Source organism: Dipodomys ordii, unplaced genomic scaffold (assembly GCF_000151885.1).
Source record: "Dipodomys ordii isolate 6190 unplaced genomic scaffold, Dord_2.0 Scaffold162, whole genome shotgun sequence".
NCBI classification, from domain to species: domain Eukaryota; kingdom Metazoa; phylum Chordata; class Mammalia; order Rodentia; family Heteromyidae; genus Dipodomys; species Dipodomys ordii.
The window spans coordinates 3531388-3546029 of NW_012267378.1; the positions used below are offsets into that span (position 1 = coordinate 3531388).

The following is a 14642-nucleotide window of genomic DNA, read 5'->3' on the forward strand; positions in this document are numbered from 1 at the left end:
AACATATACTTACCATACGATTTAGCTAATTGAACTCTTAGATATTGTCAAAGGAGATGAACATATACAAAGATGTCCCTCATTAGCTGAGTGGATAAGCAACTTGTATGCCCATACAGTAGACTGCTTTTTAAAACAAGAGTAAAGTACAGGACTGAAACTGATGACTCAGGAGAGGTACCAATAGCATCTCCAGTGCTGCTCCTGCCCTCTTCTGCAGCCTCCCCACCCCTTTCCTCAAGGAGGAGATGGAGGGTCTTCAGCTTGAGGCACTGACTGATACATTCAAGGAAAAGGCCAGCTGCCCGACATCAAAGTGTCTCAGTCAAGCCCCAGCTACAGCCAAGCCTTTCATTCAAGTTTTATTTAATTTATTTTAATTTGTAGAACTGTATTGTTTATAGAAATGTTACACAGGAAGTACAGAGAATTTGCCATCTACAACTTCTTCCCTCCCCAATGTCGCCAAGCACTGGCATGTTATGTCATTGTGGCACATTTGTTAGAATTCTCACCCAAAGTTGGTACCTTATTATCAACGAAGTCTATAATTTACATTAGCACTCATCATTTGTGTTGTACAGTTCTGTGGGCTTTGATCCATATCTCATGTCATGTATCCATACAGAATACTTCGCTCCCATATGTCCCACCACCTCCCCCTTCTCTGTGTCCTCATCCCCTGGAAACCATTGTTATGGTATTTATGTCTACAATTTTGCCTTTTCCTTACATTTGGACTAATAAATTATGTTGTACTTTTTCATTTAGCAATAACCATTTAAGACTCTTCTATATCTTTTTGTGTCTTGATAGCTCATTTTTGAACTGAATAATATTCATTCCATTGTATGAAATGTTTTTCTACTCATTCACCTATCTAAGAAGTCTTGGTTGCTTCCAATTTTAGTTTTTAATAAAGCTGTTATCGACGCTTATGTGCAGCTGTTTTGTGTAGATGCAAGCGTTCAGCTCATTTGGGTAAATGCCGAGGTGTGTGATTGCTGAATTATATGGTAAGCCAAGTTTACCTTGGTTAGTAAACTGCCAGCCACTCGTAATGTTTATCCATTCTGTGTTCCACTGGCAATACTAAGAGTGCCCGCTGCTTCATAGCTTCATCAGAATTTGTGTTGTCAGCATTTTAGATTGTAGTCATTCTAATGGGTGTATAAATTTGAAGTTTACTTTCGACACAAGATATTGTCTTTTCATGTGCTTTTATTACATCTCTATATCTTCATTGATAAAATGTCTATATTCAGATTTTTGCCCAATTTTTATTTGAAGTGTTTGCTTTCTTGTATTTGAATTTCAAAACTTCTTGTATATTTTGGATAAGGTCTTCAATTACATATGTGTTTTTTTCAATCCGTAGCTTTTTTTTTTACTCTTCAAAAAAAATTTTTTAATTGTAAAGGTGCTGTACAAAGGGATTACAGTTATATAATGAGCACATTTCTTGTCCAACATTTGTACCCCCCTCCATCATTTTTCTCCCACTTTCCCTCCTCTCTGGCTCCCTGCCCCTTAACAGTCTTTTCTTTCTTTCTGGTGGTACTTGAATTTGAACTCAGGGTTTTATGCTTGCTAGATAGATTCTCTACTACTTGAGCTACACCTCCTTTGCTCTGGATATTTTTGAGCTAGGTCTCAATTTTTGCCCAGGCTGGCCTGGACAGGTGTTCCCATTTTATGCTTCTTATTGTCACCACGATGCTAGGTATGTGTTACCATACGCAGCTTTTTTTTTTTTTTTTCTGTTGAGAAGGAGGCCCATGAAATTTTTTGCCTGGGCTAGCTTGGAACCATATTCCTCTTAATATCTATTGCTCAACTATTTGAGATTAAAGGGATGAGACATGACACCCATTCTTTTAAATGTTTTTCTCAAGAAGTTGTTACTTTTACCAAAGTAAACTTTTTCTTCAGTGGATTGTATTTTTGTTGTTGTCACCATGCCCAAGGTTTTCTACATTTTTTTCCCTGTTTTCTACTAGAAGCCCTACACTTTTGAATTTTACATTAAGAGCTATAATCCAATTTTAGTTCTTTCTATGGTGAAAACTATATGGCCAATATCAGTCCACTTTTCTATGTGGATGTCTAGTTGTTCCACCACTTGATTGAAGGGCTCTTTCTCCACTGAATCAACATTTGTCAGTTGACTATATTTATATGGGTCTGTTTCTGGGTTCCATATTTGTTTCTATTGGTTTATTTCCTATTCTTTCACCCATACCACATTGTTTTTACAATTATTCTTGAAATTGGGGATTGTCAATCAGCTAGCCTTATTCCTCTTCTGTTGCTCTTGGTCTTTTCCGTTTCTATGTAAGGTTTAGAAACAATTAGTTGATACCACAAAATAACTTGGTGGAATTTCAGTTGAATTTGCATATCAAATAGAAAACTAGCATCTTCTTAACAATCTTGAATCCTCATATCTGTGAATATGAAATACTTTTACATTTATTTAGATTTTTGCTCCAGTATTGAAGAATTTTGCAGCTTTCCTTATATAAATATTGTATATATTGGTAGGATTTATACTAAATATTTCTCTTTTAAATTCTGTTGTTGGTATATTAGAAGGCAGTTGGCTTTTGTATTAATTAATCTGTACCCGATAGCTTTGCTATAATATACACTAATTAGTTTCAGGGGATTTTCATTGTTATTGGCTCCTTTGGGGCTCTTTTTTAAGTAAAGAGTTTAGTTTACAGTATTAGTTCTAGAAGTTTATGGGCATCTGTTCAGCTCTGGTGAAACCCTGATACTTTATGGCATTACAATAGCAAAGGTATGGGGAAGAGATCACATCACAAGCCCAGAGCCCAAATGGATAGAGGGTGGCCTGAGTCGTCCCTTAATAACAGTACTCTTCTGAAAATTCACTTTGTGTCTCATGAGAACTGCCCTAGTATTTTTTAAGGACAACTTCTCCTGTGACCTAAATACTTCCCAGTAGACCCCACTTCTTGAAAATCCCACCAACTCCCAGCATTGTCACATTTTGAACAGGTTTCCAACAAATGAATCTTTGCAGGATAAACCATATCCAAATCACAGTTATTTCCTTTTGTGTTGTACTATATTAACATGACTTCTAATACAGTACTGAATAGGAGTGGTGATAGGGAATTTCCTTGCCTTGGTTCTGATCTTAGGAGAAAGTTGAGGAACTGCTCTTCTATCCCTAGTTTTCTGAGTTTTTATTCTGAATAGGCATTGGATTTTTCAAGTTGTTGGGGTTTTTTCTGCATCTAACATGATCCTAGGTTTTTCTACATTAACTTGTTGATGGATTGTAATATATTAATTGATATTTATTTGGATGTTAAATCAGCCTAGCATCCCCAGGGTAAATCCTACTTAATTGTGGTATACAATTGTTTTTACACACTGCTGGGTTCTGCTAGCTAATAATTTGTTCAACCTTTATACATCTGCACTTATGTGAGATAGTAATGTATAGTTTTCTTCCTTAAAAGACTTAGTTGATCTCTTAATTGGGCAACAAGTAATGCTGTCTTTACTTTCTGTTGGGGGAAGGGCTACTCAGGAACATTAAACCACTACCCTTAACAACAAGAGCATCAACCCAGGACTTCTAAACTCGAGTCAGACCTTGTTTTCTATACCTAACAATCAAGGTGTTTTCAGATCCATCTTACTTTATAAGGTCTCCTGGGGAGAAGGTGGGGAGTACCAATTATTTAGACACAGTTGCTCAGATACAAATGAAAAAAAAAGCTGATTTTTCCAGAAGAAATATTGGTACAATTAGAGGTTCTCAAGGATCATTCTTTCTTTACTCCATGACAAAAATAATTCTTAGTCTCTAAGTAGCCATTTATTAGTGTGTTTGTCTGTCTGTCTGTCTCTCTCTCTCTCTCTCACTCTCAAATACTTGCATTTGCTAGGTAGGTGTTCTAACTTGAACCACACCCCCAGCCCTCTTTCATTTTCATTATTTCCCAAATAAGGTTTTGCCTGGACTGGCTTGGGCTGCAATCCTATTTATGCTTTCTTCATAGCTGGGATAACAAATGCATTCTTGGGGTATCATGAATTTTTTTTCCTAGGCTGGCCTCTAATCACAATCCTCCCAATCTAGGATTATAAATGTGAGCAACCTTACTTAGCTATATATTAGTTTCTTTTTTTCTTTTTTTCCCTGGAGCCAAGCCTCATGCTCACTTGACTTTTACCACTTGAACCATGCTTCCAGTGTGGCTATTTACTGGTAAATAGAAGATAGAGTCTCACAAGCTGTTCTACCTAGGCTGGCTTCAAACTGCAACCCTCTGGCTCACAACTTCCTGAGTAGCTAGGAGGTTGTGAGACACCAGCATCCAGCTATTTGTGGGTTTCTTACCAAAGGAAATTAAATAATTTATATTCTGCTCTGCATAGGCATTTTTTATTTTAAAGTAATAATCCATTAAGAAAGATTTTTACTTTAAAGCAAAACATTTGCATATCTATTACAAGAAGTACCAGAAAACATTAAGAAAATAAGTAGTGATCACCTTTTTCTGGTATGCTTCTGGAAATTTTTATGTAGGGTACCCAATGTGCTCTTTTTTCCCCAAATAGTTTACAAACAAGCTAAAGAGAAACCTCAGCAGTTACTTATTGCTGAAGAATCTAGCTGACAACTTTAAAAACTAATTTGTAGAGCTAGTAGATTGTGGCCATGCTGCGCTAGAAGCCTTGAGCTCACTTTTACATTCTATAATTTAGATGTTGTACCAGCATGAGGTAGTTTTCATGGTTTTGCTCTTAAATTATGTATATTAAAGTAAAATGTACTGAAGTAAATATAGAAATGACCTATTAAGAGTTCTTCTTGAAAGGCTCTGGTGGCTCACACCTGTAATCCTAGCTACTCAGGAGTCCAAAAATCTGAGGATGGCAAGAAAGTCTGTGAGACTCTAATCTCCAATAAACTATTCAGAAAAAGGAGGAAGTGGTGCTGTGGCTCAGGTGGTAGAGCACTAGCTTTGAGCACAAGATCAGGAACAGCACACAGGCCTTGAGTTCAAGCTCTGGAGCTAGCAAAAAAAGAAAGAGTTCTTTTCCTCAGAATCTAACTTTTTTGTCATTGGTGGTGGTGGTGGTATGGGGCTTGAACTCAGGGCCAGAGCACTGTCCATGAGCTCTTTTGCTCAAGGCTAGTGCTCTACCACTTTGACCCACAGTGTCAATTCCTGTTTTCTGGTAGTTAATTGGAGATAGAGTCTCATGGACTTGCCTCCATGGATTGGCAGGCAATCCTCAGATCCTCAGATCTCAGCTTCCTGAGTAGCTAGGATTATAGGTGTGAGCCATGGGCACCCAGCAGAATTTAACCTTTTGAGACATCTCAAGGTTGATTCCATACATTGGCTATGGTAAAAGTACTGCAGTAAACATGGTTGTGCTGGTAGCTATAGTGTGGCCTTGTTTGTGGTCTATTGGATAAATGCCCAGGATTAAAATTGCTGGTCATAGGTAAGCTCTTTTAGTCTTTTGAGCAACTTCCATACAGCTTTCCAGAGTGGTTGAACAAGTTTACATTCCTGGGGCTGGGAAGGTGGCTCAGTGGTAGAGCGCTTGCCTTGCATGCATGAGGCCCTGGGTTCAATTCCTCAGCACCCCATAAGTAAAAAGAAAAAAAGCCGGAAGTGGTGCTGTGGCTCAAGTGGTAGAGCACTAGCCTTCAGCTGAAGATCTGATCGATAGCGCCCAGGCCCAGATTTCAGGCCCCACGATGCGACCTTCCCCTCCCCCCCCTCGCAAAAAAAATGTTTACATTCCCGCCAACAATGTAGTAGTTTTCCCTTTTGGCCATATCCCTACCAGCATCAGCTGTTGTTAGTTTTCTTGATAATGGCCCTTCTAACTGAAGTGAGGTGGAATCTCAGTGTTGTTTTAATTTGCATTTCTTTTATGGCCAGAGATGTTGAACATTTCATATATCTATTGACCATTCTTACTTCTTCTGAGAAGTCTCTCCTTATTAATTGGGTTGCTGTTTCTTTGAGGGTTTTTAGGGGGTTAATTTTTTGAGTTCTAAGGATATTTTATGTTTGAGGCCCTTGTCTGATACATAACTTATAAGAATCTTCTCCCATTCTGAGGGCTTTCTGTTTATCTTGCTAGCTATGTCCTTTGCCATGCAGAAACTCTTTAACTTGATACAGACCCATTTGTGCAGTCTTTCTTTGATTTGCTGTGATTCTGGATCTTAGGAAGTTTTGGCTTGTGCCTGGGAACTCTAGTTTTTCCCCTACTCTTTCCTGTAACATTTTCATGGTATCTGGCCTTACCTTGAGGTCTATGATCCATTTGGAATTGATTGTGGTGATATATGAGGGTCTAGCTTCCATTTTCTGCCCATGTATAGCCAATTCTACCAGCACTATTTGTTGAAGAGGCTGTCTCAGGCCTATCTCTTGGACCTATTCTTGTGCCAGTTTACCATAGCCAAGATATGGAATCAACCTGATGCTCCTCAGTGGACAGATGGATCAAAAAATGTGGAATTCTGTGCTTATATCAGAAAGAATGATATTGTGCCATTCTTAAGGAAATGGAAAAGTGGAAAAAATTACATTAAGTGAAATAAGCCAGACCCAAAGAAACATAGGTGCATGGTCTCCCTCATTTGTAGTAATTAGAATGTGTCTATAAATCTACAGGTAAACACAATGGATGGTAAAAGACAAAAAATTACACTTGGATATGATAAATTAAACACGACTCTAAACATTCACACAATGAGACCAATGGAGAATATTCTTAGGAGAGGATTGCAAAGGCTCACTAGCTATGTGCATATGAACATATAAAATGGTGTTTATCACAATGAATTCCAAGAAATGGAAACAAGAGGGGTTTTTATTTTAGTTTTTGTTCTTGTTTTTGTTTTTTTTCCCCTTTGTCTCTGTTTTTTTATTTCTGTACCTTTTATCTTATATGTAAGTTTATCTGTTTGGGGGAGCACAGAAATGGTGAGACAAAGGGTAAACAAATGCAGCAGTGATACTCACTAGACACTATGTTGAAAATGAACTATAAAGGGAAGACAGTCAGGAGGGAAAAAATGGAGAAAATGAGAGAAGAGGTGACACCGTTCAAAAAGAAATGTACTCATTACCTGACTTAGGGGACTCTAGCCCCTCTGTATATCACCTTTAAAATAAAAATAAATTTAAAAAAAGACATCTCTATTCTATGACCCTTGTCAGAAATGCATGTCTGAGCTACCTCAGTATTCTGGAATACATTTATTATTATAGATACTATGACAAACTTTTTTTTTGGGGGGGTCCAGTCATGGGGCCTGAACTTTGGACCTGGGCGCTGTTCCTCAGCTCTTCAGCTCAAGGCTAGCGCCCTACCACTTGAGCCACAGCGCCACTTCCAGCTTTTTTTTTCTTTTTGCTTATGTGGTGCTGAGGAATCGAACCCAGGGCATGCAAGGCAAGCGCTCTACCACTGAGCCACCTTCCCAGCCACTATGACAGACTTTTTATAATAAAACACTACACTATCCATTGGTACTTTGACTGAGAAATAACTCTGGTTAATGGGAGGTTGACCCAAGCCTAATTAAGTGAAGATGAAAAGCACTACTGTGGTTTTATTTTTATGCAAGGAAAATAAAACAAATTATCTGGTGCATGCATCTAAATTGTTTTCCTATCAAAGGACCAGCTTTTCATAGTTTTGCCTTTCATGAACAGTCTCTACTTGTTTGCAAGTATCTTTAGCTTAAAGATATAATCCCTAGCTGTAAAAGAAAATTTTTTCTATTTTATGTGGCCTGTTCAACCCTAAACCTGTAAATTTCGTTAACTAGTAGAAAAAATTCATAGCTATGTTGTCCCTTACATTTCCTTAGCTTATGCACAGATACTAAAAGGACCAAAAGAACCTATTATAAAGTCAAAAACTGAGAAGCCATCTTAGACCTCCTTTCTTTCTGAATTCATAGTTTGCTCTGATAGCATAAAAATTTTATTAACTGGATGGTTGCGTTTCAGTTTGGTATTTTTTGGAGGTTCTCAGTACACTTAGTGTTTTCCAAATTATACATAATAAACAAGTTACCTGACATACCTCATATGAGAATCAGTGGAGAGAAGATAGAGTTTGTAGGTATTTGTGGTTTACTCATAATGACTTTATTGGAGGAAAAAAAGGCTTTGAAAGACTGAAAGCTATTTCCTCATATCCTGTGGTCTCCAAAACTGAAACAGTTTAGTTGGTTTGGGCCAGGAAGTAGCATATATAGATCACAGGAGAAGTTGTTGGTCAAATTCTAATATTCCACTTAAAGCAGATGATAAATAAAAACCCAAAGAAAAAAACAGGAAGACAGAGAGAGAGAGACAGTTACTGTTCAGTGTGAATAAAGAAGAAACTTCTCACAGAAACAGAACCACAGAGAAGTTTAATATATTTGCAAAGAAGATTGTTAAGAAGGGGCTTCGGGCATTTTCACTTTTTCTGATATATTTGAGATATTCAGAAAGAATACTGTGTATTTCCAGTGGACGTTACCTTTGACTGTTAAAAACAAATCTTAGGAACATTTGGCCTACAGATACCTTATATTTTAAAGTAATTTTTAAGTATCAAGAATCGAATCAGAATTATATTTTTAACTTTTTTTTCTAATTAGGACCCAGTTTATGGAAAAGGAAAACTTGGAGAAATCCAGGGACTTATTCTGGGAATGTTAGACACCTTTAACTATGAACAAGTAAGTAAGCTAACTTGTTACGCTCAGAAAACAAGCTACACTTTCTCCTTTCTGTTGTCTTCCTTTTCCTCTCCTTTGCCTTTATGTTTATTCTTTTAAAACTAGCTATCTGCCCACTAAAAATAAAAGTAGATTAAGATGTATGGGTATTTTTTTCCTAGTTAAATTTTTCCTTGATTTTAATTTTCACTTACATGTGTATATTCCAGAATATGTATCTAATTAAAATTCAATTTTATTTTTTGATTCATTGGCAGTGAAACTAGTATCTTCAAGATGAAAGTATGAGAGATTTTCTGGAAAAAAAATGATTACAAAATTATAAGCTCTAAAAAGCAAGGGGCAGCATGAAATTTCAGAATAATGTTATATGAGTGTTATTTTTCATATTCTGAAACAGGTCATTGCTACTAACCAAAAGTTGTCATTAGTCTTCCTTTAACTCAAAACTATCTATACCTTTAATTCTTAGTAAGAGCCAGTTTGGTGTTTATATCCTTAGAGAAGATATAATTAAGGCATGTTAGATACAATGTTTGCTTTTTTAAGAATTTAAAAGAGAAGAAAAAGAAAATTTTAGTACACAACTATTTTTAGGAGGTACAAGAATTGCAGTTTTATGCTGGGCAATGATGGCTTATTCTGAGATCAGAAAGATTATGGTCAGATGCCATCCCACCCAGGCAAAATAGTTCACAAGAGCTGTCTCAATCCATAGCTGGGTGTGGTGGTACATACTTGTCATCCTAATTATAGTAGGAAGCTTAAATAGGAGGATAAAGCCAGGCTCAAGTTGCCTGCCTCGCAAGCATGAAGCCCTGCTTTCAAACTCTAATACCACCAAAAAAAAAAAAAAATTGCTGTTTTGCTCAATATAGTTTAATAGTTTAATAATAATCTAGATCCTAGATTATTAGAAGTAAAGCTGAGTATAAAGTAGAAAAATTTTGCCAACTGTGAAAGAATAGGAAAAGATAATATTGATTGAGAAGAATTAGGATAGTTAAGCAGCTAAAACAAAAATGTTTGCATTATAAGTAAAGTTAGAAGAGCTAAGCTATATAGCAAGGAGAGGTGAGTTGCCCCTCGCCCTTCTCTGGGAACCAACTGGACATCCAAACGATATATGTGAATGGTAGCAAGTAGTACCTTATGACAAAAGTACTTCAGAAGCACAGACATCCTTAAAACAATGTGATAGCAGAGAAAATGTCTTTATATGGCTTAAATAGATTCAAATGACTTAAAAAGTGCTGCTCAAGAAAATGTGATCTCTTCCCAAGGGAGATGAAAGCTGAGTAAATGAGCATTAGCTTTTCAAGGGGAAGATTATTTAAAACATTGACATGGATACAGTTTCAACCTAAAAAAAAAAAAATCAGATCTAATCAGATCTAGTCTATTCTCTAACAGCCTGAGCCATCCAGGGAGAAGTTATTATATAAATGTAATTAATAGAGTTTGATTTGCATAGCCATTTGAACGCTATCAATATTGAAGCCACAGACTGGCAGAATTCATTTCTCAGATTGAATCTAGTAACAGACTTGGGAGTTTTCATGTATGACCATGCATGTGTAAAGGGTCTGGTATGGTGACTTATGCTTGTAATCCCAGCTACTTAAGTGGCAGGAAAAGGAGGATCACATTCAAGTCCAGTTCTGGGGGAGTGGGGGCAGCGGGGAAGTTAGCAAGACCTTATCTCAAATACAGTTGGACATGGTAGCTTATGCCTATAATTCCAACTACTCTACAGGTAGGGGACCAAAGTTCAAGGCTGGCCTCAGACAAAGTTATTGCCTACCAGTCTCTTAACCTGAAAAACAAACAAAGCGAAAGGACTGAGGGCCTGTCATAGACTATTTATCTAGAAAATGTGGCCCTGAGTTCAATCCCCAGTACCATAATTAATTAATTAACTGCTTAAGTTTGTGGACTATTGATGGCTGTTTTTTATAATTTTATCCTTTGGAATGTGCTCTTAATTTGGGTTGTTTGTAGTTGAAAAACAGACATTGTTTCTCACTCATCTCTATCTTTCGTTTTATAACCTTTTGCTTGTTTTCTTGTTTTGGTCTTCATTAGACTCTACTAGAAACAACAACCAGCCTTCTAAACCAAGATCTCCACTGGTCATTGTGTAACCTGAGAGCTTCGGTCACAAGAGGGCTGAATCCTAAACAGGATTATTGCTCAGTATGTCTGCAGCAGTACAAGAGACGCCAAGAAATGGCTGATGAAATTATTGTCTTTAGGTAGGAGAGGAAAGGGAATTATTACTTGTGTGACTTATGTACTTGTGTGACATTAGCAGGCAAGAGTGCATGCATATGGATTCACAGTCCCAGTCATTCAAGCAGAGAGAAAGACAGAGTGTCTGCCCTTCCATTCTGCATGGGAATTGGGAGAAAGAAAGGAGTTAGGGTGTCAAGACAACAAATAAATTCCAGCTACTGAGATTGGTGGAAAAACATGCAACTCAACACAGGGATAGAAGGATGGCATGTGCTGGAAAAGAGTGCTATTTTAGGAAAGCACAATGAGGGAAGGCATCTCTGAGGAGATGACATTTGAACAGAATGAGAGAGGTAGGAATGAGATGCTGAGAGGCGTTTGAACTCCGAGTATATTTTAGGGGAGAGCTAACTTGCTGCTACATTAGATATGAAGTGTAAGGGAAACATTAATAATATCTTTGGCCTAAGCAACTGAATGAACATGATATTCCTGCCCAAGATAAGGAAGGATAAGTGGAAGGAACTAATGAAATCAAAGGTTTTATTGTGCTAATTTTAGGTTTGAGATGGCTGTTAAACATGCAAGCAGGGTCTTCTGGTAGACAGACATTCTAATCAGAAATCTGGAGACTGTTAAAGCTGGAAATATAAATTTAGGAATCATCAGCCAAGAGATTCTATGAACTCACACTACAAAGAAAGAAGAGGCCTCGTGCACACATGTAGGACCTAGGTTTACAATGCCTGCTAATATGGACTCTGGAACCAAACTGCTTGAGATCAAATCCAACTCTGCCACATGCCACATGAGATTTTGGACAAATTAAACCTCTTTTTCTATCTTCTTTTCTTCATGTGTAAGTTGAGATGGAAATGATTCCTCCGTCATAGGGTTTTGTGAAGCTGAAATGAGAAACGTATATAAGATACTTGACCAGCCTTGCATGAGTAAGAACTATGCTGCTGTCAACTTCATAGGAAGATTGGTAGATTTGGAGTTTGGAAGAAGATGGGTTTTTATTGAACATTTACTATCTACCCATTCCTATTCAAATAGTTGAGGAAAACAACAAAACAAAGGAACTGCTTTATGGAGTCTATAGTCTAGTGACACAGGCAGACAATAAACAAACGAGAAAACTAGACAGTAATTGCTACTCTGGAAAAAAATAAGGCATGTTTAAGGACACAGAATTTGAGGGACTAGTATTTTATGTAGAGTGGTTAGGGGATGCCTCACTGTTAACTTATGAACATAAATATAATTTTGAAGACTAATAAAAATGCAATGATGAAAATAAAACATGGTATATAGGAAAGAGAATACTGAAAGCACCTTATTTCTAAAGAGCAGTTGAGAAAAACCTCACTGTGCCAGGCAGCCTCAGATCGAGTGTTTCCCACAGGCATGTGGAGACTGAGGCAGCTGCATTTTAGTGCCCTGGAGTAGTAGCTGGTGAGCAGGCTAGTCAGCCTGAGCAGAAAAGGAAGGGGAAATGACAAGAAAGGACTTAAGAGGAGGAGCAGAGGCCAGGTTAGACTCCTCCCCTGAGATGAGAAGCTATTGGGTAGTTTGAAGGACAGGAGTGTCATGATTGATTTCTTTCTTTTTTTTTTTTTTTTTTTTTTTTTTTGTGTTGTTTTCTTTTTCCAGTATTGAGGCTTGAACTCAAGACCTGGCGCTGTCCCTTAGATCTTTTGTTCAAGGTTAGCATTCTACCCCTTGAGCCACAATTCCACTTCAAGTTTTTTGGTGGTTAACTGGAGATAAGAATCTTACAGACTTTCCTGCTCAGGCTGGCTTTGAACTGCAATCCTCAGATCTCAGCCTCTTGAGTTGCTAGGATTACAGATGTGAGCAGCCAGCGCCTGGCTGCTTTATTCCTTTTTTTATGTGGGGCTTGTACTCTGGGCCTGGGCACTGTCCCTCAGCTCTTCAGCTCAAGGCTAGTACTCTGTCACTTGAGCCACAGAGCCACTTTTGGTTTTCTGGTGCTTTATTGGAGATAGGAGTCTCAACAGACTTTCTTGCCTGGCCTGGCTTCAAACCACACTCCTCAGATCTCAGCCTCCTGAGTAGCTAGGATTATAGGCGTGAGCCACTGGCACCTGACTTTGCTTTATTTCTTAAGGGGTCAGTCTGATTGCTGTGTCCATAGAATGGATTATGAAGGATCAGAAGGAAAAGTAGAGTGGCCAGTTAGGCAACTGCTGTAGTCTGTTAGAGAGATGGCCTTGGACAATAGCAAAGAACTTAGAAAGGAGGATTTGGAATATAATTTTAAAGTAGAGCTAATAGGATTTACTTATAGTGAGAAAGAAAGAACAGTCAGGCTGACTTATTAGATATCCAGATGCTTATTAGATATCCAGACTAGAATTCTTAAGAAGACTAGGTAGGGTTTAGGGTATAAGTTTGGAATAAAAGTATAAATTTGAGCCTATGGTATTTTTAGTGTAAAACCAGAAGTAATCACAGCAGCAAAGGCAATAGAGAGAAGATGAGTATAAAAGAAATCAGTTATGAACAGAAAAAAAAAGCATAGAGAAGAGAAATAATGTAAAGACTACATAAGAATATAAAGACTATCTAACTGACTTGTGGGCTACTCCAACATTTTAAGTTGGGAAAAAAGGAGGAATCAGTAAAGACAACTGGCTCATATTCAGTATTCAACTTCTAAGAGTTTGATCATTCATATAATCACTAGGGAATTTCTTCACAGGAATAGTGCAGCAATGACATGTTATCAGTGTTTCATCAAGTCCTAACTCTTGCTTTGAATTTGATATGATAGACTACTAATATTATTTCCACACTACTTAAATAACAATGACTTTTCCAGCTGCTGGATTGTTGTTTCTTTTTTTTCCAGTTACCTAAAATTACTTTCAAAACTTCATAGTTTGGGAATGGACAGAAGTTTAACTCATACTCCAGGTGGCCTGTAGTCACAGAACTGTGATTGCGTTCAAGGACACAAATATGAGAGTTTGGGTTTTTAAAAAGCAAAGTCAGCAGCAAGATCATTTCCTTTCCCAATTTCTGCCAAATATAACTGGCAGTGCACTGCGGCCTATTAGGAACCTTTACACGTATAAGTACTCTCCACCACAGTTTGTGTTTGTGAGTTTTATGGTAACAAAAAGCATAGACTGATTGCCTTCATTTTGCAGCTGTGGCCACTTGTATCATTCATTCTGTCTACAAAACAAAGAATGCACCGTAGAAATCGAGGGGCAAATGAGATGGACATGCTACAAATGCAGCTCAAGTAACAAAGTCGGAAAACTAAGTGAAAATTCATCTGAAGTTAAACAAGGAAGGATAACCCCATCACAGGTAAGACCTGTTTCTGTGTCAAAGGGGACATTGTTTTTTTATTGCAATATCCTTTTGGCTTTTCCTCATCTTCTTTAGAACTTATAAGCCTCAGCAGATTGACAATGGATATTGAGTACATGTGGCATCTTCTTGCTATTTGGTGTTGGAAGAGCCTCTTCTCTCTACTCAGCACTGAAAAACAAGACAAGTCCTAGAACTATTACAATAGAACCTCCTCTGTACAACTAATTTATAGTCATAAAAAAAGAAAATGCAGCCAGGCTCCAGTGGCTACAACTAATTTATACTCATAAAAAAAGGC

General features: G+C 37.6%; 1 protein-coding gene across 1 annotated transcript in view; it reads left to right on the top strand.

Moving 5' to 3' along the window:
• Nucleotides 1-14353, top strand: part of Vps8 (vacuolar protein sorting 8 homolog (S. cerevisiae)) — a gene marked incomplete at its 3' end in the record, with an annotated part of 187877 nt that extends 173524 nt beyond the window's left edge. The window contains exons 42-44 of the mRNA XM_013033034.1: nt 8678-8758; nt 10844-11013; nt 14173-14353. Of these exons, the coding sequence (XP_012888488.1) occupies nt 8678-8758; nt 10844-11013; nt 14173-14353 (432 nt within the window). The remainder of the gene's footprint in view (nt 1-8677; nt 8759-10843; nt 11014-14172) is intronic.
• Between the last annotated feature and the right edge of the window lie 289 nt (nt 14354-14642).